Raw genomic sequence first — 14,530 nt, 5'->3', positions numbered from 1 at the left:
ATTTCTTTTCAAATTCCAAACACATTTTTCTACAAACATAGTTTCTACGTTAATTTTAAAATAGTTATTATAAAACATAGTAATATAGATTGCTATTGTTTTGTTTGTTTTAAAAAATTAATATAAACTTAATAAAAACAAGTGAATTTTTAGAAAGATAAGTGACATTAAAATATAAATCAATAAAATAATAATATGATCACCTTTATTTTATTATTTACTAAATAAATTGATGAACATATATTATTTTAAAATCATGTTCTAAGTTTAGAGGGTGTAAGGATTAATATAGTTCTTATTTTTGTTGTTTAAAATTTCATGTCCTTAATTTGAAACGCAGTACTCAACACAAAAAAATGAGTGTAAAACAAGTTTCAAGACTATGACATTGTTGCAGATATAAATACTTTAATATATATATATATATATATTGGTGAAATGAATTGCATTAATCAAGCAGAATTTATAAATTTATTTATATAGAGAGAAGAAGCGATAAGTTAACAAGATGGAAAGCAAGAGCCAAGTGTTTGAGGTTTAATTTTGTTTGTTGGTCCGCGCAAAACATATGTTGAAATAGAAAGCGAAAAGAGAACGGCACAATAGCCACAAAATGGGCACCAAACCAGCCATTAGAGGTTAGAATGGAGTCCTGGTGCGTTCTGTTAGGTTCCAACTGTACTTAAGGTAATGGGTCCGGACACTTTGGGAAGCCATTTACATGCTTCTTCTAGGGTTTGGTGTCTTTACTGTGTTTTAAAGGAAGCTTTTATGGCAGTTTTGGAATACTCAAACTCAGTGTGAATTGAATACCCAAACCGCCTCATTAAAATGGGTTCAATGGCGGGAGGATAGCTGTTGACAGATACAAACAATGGAGTAATTGCTTCCTTTGACCTATCTCATCAAAGTCATATAAACAAATATATATATATATATATATTATATAGAATATTCTATCGGAATAGATTTGATGATTTTTCAAAATTTCTTCAAAAATTATAATTTAAAAATATATTTAAAATTTATATAAATTTAATGAAATATTAAAATTTTCAATTTTCAATTTATCCATTGAACTCATCTGCTCATTTAATTTTCAAATATTTTTTTGAATGCTAACCTTTAAAATAATTTAAAGAATAATAAAGAAGGTTATAATAATTTTATTCTTATTTTTTATAAAAATTTTCCTTAAGTACTTAGAATTCCTATTATATATATATATATATATATCTATATATGTATCACATCCTTATCTGTGTACCTTTCCAATTATCCAAAAAACAAAAAAAAGGAAAAAAAAAAAAGAAAAAAAAAAAAAAAGAAAGGTTCTTGCAAAATGTGTGTCCAAGTTTGACGCATTTTCCAAGGTGTCCATTCAACAAACTTAACCTATCTATCAGACTATCCCTATCTTTTAAATAATAATAAGGGACATTATTTTTATGAAACGATTTCACTCTTTGGTTTCTTAAATGCCCAAACTTTCCAACCATAAAATATCAACCAATTTGGATTTAATGCGTGTATATATCTTATTGCTATCACCCGTACACCTCCACACAGATGATCAAAGTAGGTAAGAGTGATGGCTATAGCTTGTGCTTATGGGTGTGTACATTTGCAACTTTAAATTAAAACTTTGAACAATTTTCCAAGTTCATGATATTGGGTTAGATACAGGAATAATATTAAGTCTTGCACGTCTTCTTTCATAGCAATTAAGCATATAGGCCCCTCATTATATGTATAATCCTATGTCAATCCTATATATATTATATATATATATACGCACAATATGGTTTTATCTTTTCTTTAAAAAAAATGGGTTTATTCTTTATAAAAATGGGTTTATCTTTTTCTCTCTTAATAATTAATTATTTATATTAGTTAATTACTTTGTCTTATGGCATAAGAGGACAAACAATACGAAATCTCTAATTATACGCTGAAACACATTATATAGATGCCAAATTCTTTAGAAGTACTGAAAATTAGTCCTTAATTAATCTTGTTTTCGTTTAAAAGAAAAAATAAATAAAATAAAAGGGGTACATCCTAATTTGAATGTTGTCATAATAGTGCTTTACGGCATGCAAACCCACTATTAAGAGCTATGGATATCATGTTTTTAATTGTTTTGTTTTATTTTGGCCCAAAAAATAAAATAAATAGACCCGAAAAAGACCTTAATTTTTTTATATATGTTGTATTTGGATAATTAATTTTTTTAAGCTACCTAGAAATATATTAACTTGAAGTTGAAAATGTGATTAGCTACCTAATTTGTCTAGTGATCCAAATATTTTAGATAGAAGCTTGTTAAAAAGCTTAACCTCCCATAAGAAGCAATGCCTATTAAATTGAACACTCTTGCTAATTTATAGTAATAAAGCCCTCCATCATCACCTTGTATCAATAAAAATGCTTTAAATAAAAAGTAAAAGTCAATGTTTTTAGATCCTACAGCTTAATTTGTTAGATATGTTTATACTCGAAATAAATCAAATTTTAAAATAACATAAAAGGACAAAAAGAGATTACAAATAAGGGAGATTGATGAAGAAGATATTATGAGACATTGAAATTAATTAAATTCAAACATCCTTAATAAAGTTAATTGGGTGGGAAGATGAAGAATGCGATTGAGTACAAATCCCAACCACATCTGGAAAAAAACTGTTTTTAAAATTGATCGTGATTGCTATTTTCTGTACCGAACAAGCTAACTCAATATTTTTGTGGCCTTTAACAATCCTTCTATTATTATGCAATTATGAAGGATAGTACCATTTTTCACTAAAAATTAACCAATAAAAAATTGCCCATGCTATTTGCTATATCAATTGGAAAATAAAGTTGCTCAAAAATCAAAATTGTTACCTAATATTCAAAAGAAAAATAAAATTCCGAAAAATTAGGTGTGCTTTTTTCTAATTTTTAATACTTCTAAGTTTTTTTTTTTTTTTTTGGAAAATTGTACGTAATCAAACTTTTTTTTTTTTGGGTGAAAATACTAAGTAATCAAACTGATGAATGAGAACTGGAGAGAATTGTTCTAACTTGTTATTCTTCATATCTTCAAATTGTTCTTCCTCATTAAATGGCACATTAAGCCAACTTGATATGAGATGATGGGTCATCACAGCCTGCCAACAGCAGCATAGACAATTCACATTGCAAGCAAGCAAAGTAGGCCCAAAATTTGGTGGGCCTCTAAGTCAATAAAGTCCAGCACTTATAGCCCTATGTCTTGGCAAAGCAGTTTCCCTTTTCAAAGGCCCACAATTCCCTTTTCCAACAAATTGAAGAAAATGATATTATTTTTTGGAATTGTTAATTTCCCAGGTTTTCTTCAAAGTTGATGCATGTCAAATTGGCACGTTCAAGACATTAAGTTATAATGCTGAAGTTGACTCCAGAATAGTCAGATTTTAATAATTCCTTAGAAGAAGAAAAGTGTAGAGGTTACTTCAAGCTGTATTAGTTTTGGCATGATTTCTTATCAAGAAGTGTAATTAATTTTTGTAATGTGGACATATATCTGTAATGTTTTTGAGGGCTAAAAGTTGATGTGGTCTCTCTTAAAAGCACAAAAAAAAAAAAAAAAAAGAAGGAAAAATCTTAGTGCAACTGTTTTCATACATTGAAAGGGACAATCATATTAAATATTTGTTTGTTGCTTATAATATGATATGTATTAGAGAATAAAATTGCAGTTTTGAAAATAAAATATTTTTTCTAGCATTTAAAAAAAAAAAAAATTCAAACTCAGTCGTTTTAGTATATATATCAAAATTAAAACAGGAAGATGTGATTAAGCTCAGTGAAAGATAAGATATTATATGTTTCAAGACAATCTAACAACCAAATATTAGGTTTTTTTTTTTTTTTTTTTTGGTTTGGGGGGGGTGGGGGTGGGACAATGAATGAATTTAAATCCCTAACAGCCACACCCTAACATAATTTGGTAAATATTTTTTGTCAATATTTTGGTTTCTGTAGTATTGTAGTAATAATTTTATTTGCTTGTCGATAAGTCAAATATTTTTGGATGAAAAAGTTCAACTAAGTCATTCAAGCTCCAATTTGTATATCATGAATATTATATTGCCTGTTAAAAAAATATATCAAACAAAAACAAATTATCATCAACTTGAATTGAATGAATACATAAAATGAAAAGAAAATAAATTATTAATATTGAATTCCAAAAATCAAACCGCATGATTAGTTTAAACTTTTCTTTAGAGGACAAGGGGACTGGGAAGTAAAACAATTATTATAAGTTTATTATCCAATTATTATATTGAAAGGATAGATTTGCACTTATAACTGAGAAGTACTCAAGGGACAGATTTGCACTTATAACTGAGCACAAGCTTCATCATCATGGACTTCAAACCCAACCTGATTTTGGATTTATTATGATTTTGGCAAAAGAAAAGGGCTTCTGCACCTTCAAACCCACATCAGGGCATATAGACAGTCTCCATGTCCATTATAAAATATTTATTATGATGCAGGATAAAGATTAGGATTTCCATTTAATAATTATGTCTTTTTAAATTAGGATTTTTGGAATGATAAAGACCAATATAAAGGGTTAAAATTAGATTAAAAAATATTGGAAGATTTGAAGGTGTTTGTTCCATCATTTTGCACCTTACAACTCCATCTCTAAAGATCGGTAGAGCCATTCTCAAGAAGAGCATATAGATAGATGAAAAAAGAAAAAGAAAATTGAATTAAATTAAAAAAATAGCACACGGGCTTCATTCATTCTCAATACCACATTAATGCACTATTAAATTTACAGAAATTTCTGTTTTGGTCGTAATTACCAAAACTTTGTGTGTGTGTGTGTGTGTATGTGTGTGTTTGAATTTCAACAGTTATAGTCCCGGAATAATAGATGTGGATGATTTTGAGTAGCGTTCAAGAAGTGTTAATACTATAGCAGCCTTCCTCATAAGACGACCATTTGTTTGAATATTGCCACCAGTTAAACCAACAAGAAGAAATCTTGCTCTAGATCCATAGTTGTCTGCCATTTCCCTTGATACAAAAACCTTCTCTAAAAGTCCCAGAGCCTCTTCTTTTAGAGAATTTGTTCCCCAGCCTAGAATTTCTAAGATAGGTTTTATGGCATCAGCCTCATGCAACACATTTGCACCTCTCTGAGGATAGCCTTCATGAACCAGTGTGGAAAGTGTTTGAATTGCCTCATAAGCAGTTTCATGAACTTCTCCATGTAGAAGTGATACCAAATGAGGTAAAGCATTTGCTTCCAACAAACAAAATGTAGAATTCACACTGCAGATACCTCCATGAGCTGGACATGTAGGAATACCTGATGGTCGAAAACACCAGCAAAGAGCTCCTTTGTCTGGAACAGTAAGTTTTGGACTGCTCATTGAAAGGTTTCCAATAAGAGCAGCAGCTCTCGCCTTTGCTGTTACCGAACTAGACTTGAGGAAGTTTACAAGCAAAGGGTATACACCAGCTTCTACCAAAATACGCTGTGAATCGCGATTTTCTGGATCTGTGAACCTAAACAAGGCACTAAGCGCATTCTCTTTTGCTTCCATGGTCCCATTTCTTAATATGTTTATGAGTGCATTGAGACCATCCAATTCGATCAACTTCATAGTTAGTGATCTTTCTGATTTTGGCAGGTTGGCCAATAAACCTGCTGCAGCCATCTTTACATCATCATTATCTTCATTTTCAAGAAACCCCACCAAAACCTCAAGTCTTCTTGGTTTGAGAAGGTATTCCACAACTCCCTCTGGCTCGTGCTGGGAGAATAGGAAGAGCAAATTTACAGCAATCTCCCTTACCTCTAAGTCATTGTCATCAAGCAAGGGAAGCACCAAAGATACACCATTCACAGTAAGGACTGCCTTTTTAACTAACCCTCCTTCAAACTTGCATATTCCAAGAAGTGCACGAAGTGCAGGCCTCCGGACATTATGAGCAGAGTTGGGATTCTGTTGCAATGTTAACAATTTGGTGACAATTTGCTCCAAGTCAAGTTGGTTCCCATTTTCATCGACTAAGTATTTAACTCCATCGTCATCAGAGGAAATTTTCTCAAGGAGTTCACAGCATTTAACAATAATAATTGTGCGATTGGAAGAAAACATCAGGTTGACAATGAAATGAACCCCACCAGCAGTGGCTATAAGCTCTTTATTGGCGAGGCAACCTGATAATTTTACCAAGGCAGATAAGGACAATTCTTTAGATTCAATATTTCCAGAGGCCATTTCAATCAAATGCGGTATAATCCCTTCCTCCCCAAGGGTCTTCAAATCCAAATCAACCAATTCCATGTCAATAACATTTTTCACCATTGATATCCTTGAAGGTTCTGGCCCTGACAAATCAGAAAGAAAACTACATGACTATCTTTCACTAAAAGATGAGACCTAATCAGGATTTCAGCATGGTTTTGGTGCTAATAAGAAGACTAGAAATCACATGTGACATTGGCATTTCAAGACCTCGTAGAACAAAATCAAGTCCTTGTGTTTTTATACAAGTGAAAAATATTGGTTCATACACACAATATCGTCTATATTTGTGAACCAAGAAACTCTACTGTTAATTAGACTTTACAACATTTGAGCGAGGTCATATATATATATTTCTTTCAAATGCTATTAGAGCTCATATAACATAACTTATCTCCCATAAGATCATGAGCAGATGGTAGGTCCTAGCTTGAGACTGGTTTGACATTTTGTGGTTCTTGGAAAGAACAGCAAGGAAAAAAAGCAACTGTACTACATTCCATAAATCTTTAAACTTTATTAACCCTTCCTTTTTTTGGAAGGGTTAATGCAGTAAAAGATTTTATTATAAACCGAAAATTCTAGATGAAAATCCTTCTTTTTCTTCTACCTTGTGACAGATGGAATATAATAGGAGAAATACATTTTACGGGGTTTTTTAGAGGGATGAATTTTCTTACCATGAACTATGCGATCAACAAGTGGTCTGCACCAGCCACACTTAGCTGCAGAAGCAATATTCTCCTCATCTATCTCAAAAAGCTTCAGCAATATTTTTTCTGCCATCTCAGCTGACTCCCTCACAGGTCCTTTCAAAAGAGTGACAAGGAAAAGAATAGCACTGCATTGTTGAGAGAGTTTCTTGCAAACAGAAATGTTCCAACTGGACCTGTCTTGCAATAATTCATAAAGCAATTCAATGGCAGCCTTTGAGATGATTGGGTCACGTCCTAAGCAGGGAATGATGTGATCCCACGCCTTGGATTCAACCATCTTTTCCTGGAAAAGTAATTTCAAATTTGGAATTTAGTTAAACATTGAATTACCTAATTAATAAAGGTATGCATAAAGCAAAATTTAGAACTCAAGCATGTTGAGGTTTTCAATCACTATGGCAAAGATCTCAACAATTCTTTCATTTTTATTCAGTTGCATTGTTGTTTATCATAAAATAGAACTAGCATTGGCACAACATGTAAAAAAACATATGATTAATAATCACCTAGAAACTTGAAATTATACCAAACTATAAGACGAGAAGCACCAATACTTTGGTCAAAATAATAAAGGACAATGATCCTGGAGTAACTTCACTCGACTGGGCAAATAAAAAATTATGTGCATCAATTCAAAGACAGGAAAATGAAAAGAGCATATGAAGAAGGGCATAATCTTATGGTAGACTACAAATACATGTTTATTTCAATTCACATAGAAAAATGCTTACTTTGTTTCTTGCATGCCCTTCTAGAAATTCTTTTAAGGTGATTAGTATCTTCCTCTTCACATGTCTGTTGTGTGAAGTCCCAAGGATAGAAACTATGATGTCATTAAGCCCTTCAATGGCAATCCAGTCCTTGTTAATAGAACTTTCTCTCATAAGATGTTGCATTTGATTTAGGGCCTCTTCCACAGATTCGTCAACACCTGATAACAACTTCACTTTGGATGATCTGATCATCAGGCAGTTATTACGTTCTCTCCACTCCTCTATTGACTGTCTCAGTGGAAGATTCGGACGCAAAGAAGTATTTTCAAGAACCTCACCAGTTTCAGGGTCAGTTATATGTCCACTTTCGAACCATGCAGTCACAGCAGCTCTCTCACATGTAGTACCAGTGCACAGGCTGACAGGATCAACCATCACAGTCCCGTTTATACGACAAAGAAAAGAAGGAAGTGGTATAACATATTCTTCTCTCGAGTCATATCTGTCTATGGCCTCAACCCTTTGTTCATATTGCTTCTTGACTTCTTCAAAATCCCTTGCAGCATCAGCTCGAGAGAGCAGCTCTATAACCTGCTCTAAGAAGAAAACTTCAGCTCTTTCTTTCCTGCTGGCAGCTTCTTCTTTTTCTTTCCTGAAATTCGCTAGCTCTTTGCATATCTCACTGGGCTCTACAGGAACTCCAACTGCCATGGCTATTTGTTCAAGCATGTCATTGGCAAAATCCTGGTCACGTTTCTGCTCTATGAGACCCTGGTTTAGCTTCTCAACAATCTGGACTTGAGAACTTGAAGCCTCAAATTCCACTCTTTGCATCTCATTATGCAGCCTATTGACCTTATCAGATATGTTTGCAAGTACTTCAGTATTTGCAAGAGATAAAGAAGCCAAAGACCTTCCAATATCCCTTGTGACTTCTTGTACTTCATTGACGATGTGCCTACAATTAACAAGTAAGTAGAAACGAGCTCGGTCTTTGTACTTCTCAACCAGGTTATTGGCTCTTTTAATATCTGCTTCAAGGGACTCCAAAGCAAGTCTTGCAGCTTGAGAATTATTCATGTCCTGACGCTGCAACTCCCTTAAAACAGGTTCAATGTCAAACAAGTGTTCTGACAGAGCCTTGAAACTCTCTTTCTCAAAAACAACATCCTTTGCAGCATTAGCTGTCTTAATTATCTGGTTTGTTAGCACAGATAAGATTGTCCCTATAGGTATAAGCTCCAATGACATTTTGGGAAATCTGCCAAAATCCTTTATAAAAAATTAAAATTAAAAATAAAAAATAAAAAAAATAAAAAAAAATAAAAAAGAGGATTACACCCAATTTCCTAGAAAATGAAGACTAATACATCCTCCCATTTTCTTAGTCTAATTGATCTCTACCATTTCACTCCTCTTCCAAGGCATCAGCAGTGTACAATGTTTTGCCCATAAATCACAACAATCAAACATAAATTTTAGCACAGAAAATGGAAAGGAAAAGGAGAGAAAGCAAATAAACATCAAGTCAACAAATTGGAAAAGAAAAGAAAAAAAAATTCTACAGCAACTTCACAAGCAACAACATCTAAAATTGGTGAACCTACAAATAACAAGTTGAAAAACAAAGAACCCACAATTCAGGGAGAAAAAAATTAAGTATTAGATTTCCAAAAGGAAAAAAGATATAGAACTGGTACCTAACCTCATATACCCCTACCTAGAAAAGAAGGAAGAATCACATTAATTATAGCTCTGAAATACTTTTTCTTCTTCCTCCCATTTTTTTTTTTTTTTTCTGTAACTCAAGTTCCTCGGAAACCAAACAGAGAAAGAAAATGATAAAGCAATTCAAAGAATAAACAAGAATTACAAGCATCAAATTGGGTCGCGTAGAGCAAATAAATAACCTCTCAAAAACCGCTTAAAATTCAAAGTGCTAATAAAAAAGCAAAGGGATAACATAAGGCTGTGGCCATTACACTTACAAAAATACAAGCTTTGATTTTCCTTCACTATGTTAATGTCTTTCAGGCGTTGTTAAGAAAGCCACTAGCAGTAAAAAAAGCTGTAACAGTAAGCAATCACCTCCACTGTGTTCTTTAAGGAAGAAAGAGACGACTACACAGCAAGTCAAGGTTTTTTCCGAGAAAATTAAGCAAAAGAATCCATATTAGCACTAAATTAATCTAACGCGGTTTGGAAAAAATTTACAATTAACATGGTTTCCTGGAGACTTCCTGATGGGGAAAAAAAAAAAAAAAAAAAAAACAAAAAAATTAGTGGACCAGGCTTCTTTCTCAGTTGTCACCATCCCAAAGTAATTTTGTTTTCTTTTATTTATTAATTCTTTTTTTTTTTTTTTTGTTGGGTTTGATGTTGTATTAATATTTTCCGGGAAAATATTCACTTTTGTGCCTCCTCATTCCTGAAGCTCAAGCTTTGGCCCTGGAAGAGATAAACGATTTGACCGTTGGCTGTTGACATCTAAAGGGAAGTGTATGGAAATTTCAAAGTTATGAGAAAGCAAATAAAAGTGGGTAGTGCGACTCTCTGGCAAATTTAAATGTATACGGGTTCATGTTTGGTTTGGATTGGCTAGGTTATGACCCACCACCATAGGTAGAACCGCGCACCAGATTATATATATATATATATATATATATAAAACATGTGTATATATAATTTCCCCATTTTTAAACAAAATTACTCTTTTTTAAAAACTTTTATTTTGTTTTTTTTTCCTAAAAAAGTTCAAAGAATCACTGCCGGCCATCCAATGGCTGTCTTAGATTAAACCCAATCAATTTATTATTATAATTATTCATTTTATTTATTTATTTATTTATAAATATGGAGTTTGTTAGAAAAGAGTGGTATAAAAGTAAAGTGGGACTTCAACAAATTGAAGAGAAAGATGACTGCGCCTGACTCCATAATGGTAATTATCAATGATATAGAGATTACTTATAAAAAAATATATAACTTGCTTTTATGGCCTTTAGCGAAGCTTTTGGCCAATGTGGTCATCCAAAGGGTCACTTTAGGCATACTCTAAGATGCAAATACCTAATATAATTTGTTTGGCATACCTGTAGGATACAAACTCCAAATATATATATATATATTTTTCTTTTGTTTGTTTATATAACTTCCAATTATTATTATCCAAAAAAAATATAATAAAATAAAATAACTCCAACTCATTGTTATTGACTCGGCTAGGGCTGGGCAAAACCCGATTCGGACCGACCAACCCGCCCGAATCGAACTATTTGGGTCGGGTTGGGTTGGTTTTTAACTGTTAAGCGGGTCGGTTCGGTTACATATGGATTGAACCCGTGGTTTTCGATTCGGGTTACGGGTGGGTAAAAAATTTACCCAACCCAAACCGAACCGACCCATATCTCAAAATAGTAAAAATAAAAAAATTTGGACCGAAATCCATCATGAGGTCCAAACTGACCCAAACCAAAAATAAAAAAAATTGGACTGAAAGTGAAGCTCATCATAAGGCCCAAACCGGCCTAAACCAAAAATAAAAAATTTGGGCCGAAGCCCATCAGAAAGCCCAACCCGGTCCAACCCATGAACCCAACCCAAACCGAAAAATATTCATTCGGTTCGGTTCGGTTTGGGTTGAATGTAACGGTCGGTTCGGTTCGGTTTTATACCCAACCCAAACCGAACCGATCAGTTCGGTTTAAAAAAGTTCACAAAACCGAACCGAACCGAACCGAACCCACCCCTAGACTCGGCCATGCTATTAGAAAAATTTTGCTTGTTTGAAAGTGACAAAGAAAAATCGTGAACGTCAGAGCTCGGGAAAATCTCATAACAAACAATTTTATAAACCATTACAACTTCAAAGCCCATGTAATTTAAAAGTTTATATCAACTTCAGACCATTTGCTTATATTTCCTTTCAGCTTCCGCAGAAACATCTGGAAGGGGCTTTTAAGTATGCATAAAACTACAGCATCAATTTTTTTTATTTTTTATTTTTTTTCTGTTATTATTTTTGGAAACAGTATAGGCAGCAAAAGACATTCCAAGCAATCAATAGAAACAACTCTCAACCATGATATTATTTTTCAACAAACTTGTTTACTCCATTTTATCAAGTAAAACAAAACATTCAATATTACTTAGTGATTCGTTTCCAGAACTAATAGATACAAACCGAATAAATACAGCAGCCACTTATAACTCTATAAAGCATATCTCAGCGGTTGTTGTTCTTTCGAGCTAACTCACGTGCCATCTCCCTTAGCTCCTCTGGTGAGGGAGGTCGAGGTGCTTCCGGCGGATATACGATGTAAGAACGCTTCATATTGGAAGAACCACAAAAACCATAAAAGAGTTTAGCCAATATCATGACAACGTAAATATCAGATATTGTTTTACATGAATGATGAAGAAAACAAGTATTCATACCCATGGTTTCAAGGATTAGATTTTGAATTATGCATGGAAAATTAATTGTGAGAAAAGACCTAATACAATTTATGAACTCAAGTCCTATGAAACCATGACCTACAAGCAACATCTGTCGGCTTTGCCGAATAAACATTACAGTTCTTATGGGCATGAAGTATGAGTTCACCTGATCAAATTATCCTAACGGAATAGAACCTTCCAATATATTGTTTGGACTACATGCAACCCTAGCCCAACCCATTCGAAGCAGAGTTTTTCCAGTCTGATAAACAACAAATGCTAATCCTAAGCCAAAGTGTATGTAACATGTTCCTAAGTCCTAACAAGCGTAGTCAAATGAATATAATACAACCCTTCAGAAATCAATTCCAAATGCTGTGGCGATTTATTCTCATTAACTATATCCTAGTACTTATATCACACAGCTTATTTGCCTATCCAAGAAAATTATTACCAACCTATATATGAACTCCAAAATGCATTTGCAATTAGATGGGATATTAAATTTTCCATATTTAACAATTCAGAAGTGTTCACTTTCACAAAATCAAAGTTCTTTTTTCTCATAATGGTTTAACTGGGTAAACAATTTGGGGGTTAATATTTTGATTCCCGATCCATGCAAAGTGGTTTTCCTCCAATTTTCCTAAATCGTATCATCGCATCCATAAGTAGAAAAAGAGAAACTGAATAAGGAAACAAAAAAAAAAAAAAAAATGAGCTCAAAAAACTTCAAAGGGTCTGGGATTTAAGAACCATCCAACAATGAAGATAATAGAAATGGTGACAAGAAAAGTCTACTACTAATCATGAATGTAACTCTCTCCAATTCAAACCTTGGTCATCAATTGGGTCTAACTTAGATTACATGAATCAAAGCATCTAGCAAATGCCATGAAGAACTTGAACAAGAAACTTGGGCTCGCAAATAACAGAAATTACAATGTTTTAACCCTCTTATACAAGATCTCATAAAAAAGGTATCAATAGCTTCCAATTAAAACAAGTCCTTAACAGTGGAAGCAGATAATTAGGTTAGTGAAAGCTACAAGTTTTTGGGCCAAATTAAGGAAGCTAAGCTGAATCAACAATCCAAACAGCTCAACTAAGAGCATTCTGATATCAAAATCAATCTAATATAATCTAACTAATTTCGCACCCTTATACCCTATAAATCAAACAAATTAAAGAAATTCCCCAACTGAATTAACAATAAACGCATAAATTCTATATAGTATGCATGCATACACAGAGAGAGAGAAAGAGAGAGGGATTACGTTTCCCATGAATTTCTGGAGATTTTTGGTATTGTTGGCGAAAGTGTACATAAGAACGATCGGAATGGTGACGTAAAGCCCGAACTTGGCGATTTCCAAAATCCCTTTTGAAGTTCCCAAAGACGACATTTTCCCGAGAAAATTATAAGAACAAGAAACTCAAATTTGTCGTAATAAACCCTAGAAAATGTTCACTTTTTTTTTTTTTTTTGAGTAATGACTTCAGAAGAACTGTGATCAGTGATGGTATGCGGATGAGAATTTGGATACGTGTCATTGGACTGGGATAGATCTAGGCCACTCTTCTTTTTCGTCATTGGGCTTTTATTGGACTTTCATATAGAAAATCCAAAGACTATGTTACAAGGCCCAAACCAAATCTTTTTAAAGTACCCAGTTTTCGGTTCCCTTCTTTGGTTTTCTCTTCAAGGAAAAAACAAAGAACCCAAAAACTATCATCCTGTTTTGTTATATTTTCTGTTTTTTATTTTTGAAATATTATTTTTTAAAATAAAATAAAAAAAAAATTTTTTTTGTTTAATAAAAATAAAAAATATTTGACTATTAATATTTGAAAACAGTTTTCAACACAAAAAAACAAAAAATATGTTTGGTTAAATAGTTTTCAAAATTTTTTTAAACAGTTTTTAGTTTTTTTTTTTTTTTTGGTTTTTTGTACATATAAGGTTTTTTTCTTTTTTTCATACAAAGAACCTTATGTATAATATATATAGCTATAAAATATTTATATATATATACATAATTTTAATTCATTCATATATTAATGAATTACATACATATATATATAATATAAAATATATATTAAAATATAGGATAACATTTTTTTTCCGTTGAATTTTTTTCTTCTATTATTATTGATTCATTTTTTTCCCTATTATTATTGATTCATTGATATTCATTTTTTTCCATTCCATGTGTGCCACATTATCAATCAAGTATTTTTTTATTAATTAATTATTAAAGTAATTGATATTATATAATAAAATAATTGTTGGTAATAGGAAATTAAATTTGATAAGTCTAATATAAAATCTCCAACTATAAATATCAATTAAATTATT

At 32.4% G+C, this 14,530-nt stretch overlaps 2 protein-coding genes across 3 annotated transcripts; both read right to left on the bottom strand.

The window, feature by feature from the left end:
• Nucleotides 1-4,727: 4,727 nt before the first annotated feature.
• Nucleotides 4,728-9,995, bottom strand: LOC107413150 (U-box domain-containing protein 43). 2 transcript variants are annotated; one of them, XM_016021025.4, is made up of 4 exons: nucleotides 9,720-9,995; nucleotides 7,750-9,003; nucleotides 6,983-7,301; nucleotides 4,728-6,385 (listed from the first exon to the last, which is right to left on the bottom strand). In XM_016021025.4, exons 2-4 carry the CDS (start codon nucleotides 8,980-8,982, stop codon nucleotides 4,899-4,901), a joined length of 3,039 nt encoding a protein of 1,012 aa, XP_015876511.1. In that variant the 5' UTR covers nucleotides 8,983-9,003; nucleotides 9,720-9,995; the 3' UTR covers nucleotides 4,728-4,898. The 2 variants fall into 2 exon arrangements, with proteins under 2 accessions (XP_015876511.1, XP_015876512.1); XM_016021026.4 differs by having other exon boundaries at nucleotides 7,750-8,992.
• A 1,797-nt stretch (nucleotides 9,996-11,792) lies between these two features.
• Nucleotides 11,793-13,701, bottom strand: LOC107413139 (uncharacterized). The gene is made up of 2 exons (XM_016021014.4): nucleotides 13,449-13,701; nucleotides 11,793-12,058 (listed from the first exon to the last, which is right to left on the bottom strand). Exons 1-2 carry the CDS (start codon nucleotides 13,575-13,577, stop codon nucleotides 11,957-11,959), a joined length of 231 nt encoding a protein of 76 aa, XP_015876500.1. The 5' UTR covers nucleotides 13,578-13,701; the 3' UTR covers nucleotides 11,793-11,956.
• Nucleotides 13,702-14,530: the final 829 nt, after the last annotated feature.

Source organism: Ziziphus jujuba, chromosome 3 (genome assembly GCF_031755915.1).
Source record: "Ziziphus jujuba cultivar Dongzao chromosome 3, ASM3175591v1".
Lineage (NCBI taxonomy): Eukaryota > Viridiplantae > Streptophyta > Magnoliopsida > Rosales > Rhamnaceae > Ziziphus > Ziziphus jujuba.
The sequence above is the reverse complement of the archived record's forward strand: the minus strand, read 5'-3'. Positions and strand labels throughout refer to the sequence as shown.

What these genes read in the sequence shown, in the direction of transcription:
- LOC107413150 (XM_016021025.4), bottom strand. Translation starts at nt 8,982, where the DNA reads ATGTCATTGGAGCTTATACCTATAGGGACAATCTTATCTGTGCTAACA. An exon ending in AAGGGCATGCAAGAAACAAA is followed by an intron (nt 7,302 to 7,749) that starts GTAAGCATTTTT and finishes TTACTTTTCCAG; the next exon opens with GAAAAGATGGTTGAATCCAA. An exon ending in TGTTGATCGCATAGTTCATG is followed by an intron (nt 6,386 to 6,982) that starts GTAAGAAAATTC and finishes CTGATTTGTCAG; the next exon opens with GGCCAGAACCTTCAAGGATA.
- LOC107413139 (XM_016021014.4), bottom strand. Translation starts at nt 13,577, where the DNA reads ATGTCGTCTTTGGGAACTTCAAAAGGGATTTTGGAAATCGCCAAGTTC. An exon ending in TCCAGAAATTCATGGGAAAC is followed by an intron (nt 12,059 to 13,448) that starts GTAATCCCTCTC and finishes TCCAATATGAAG; the next exon opens with CGTTCTTACATCGTATATCC.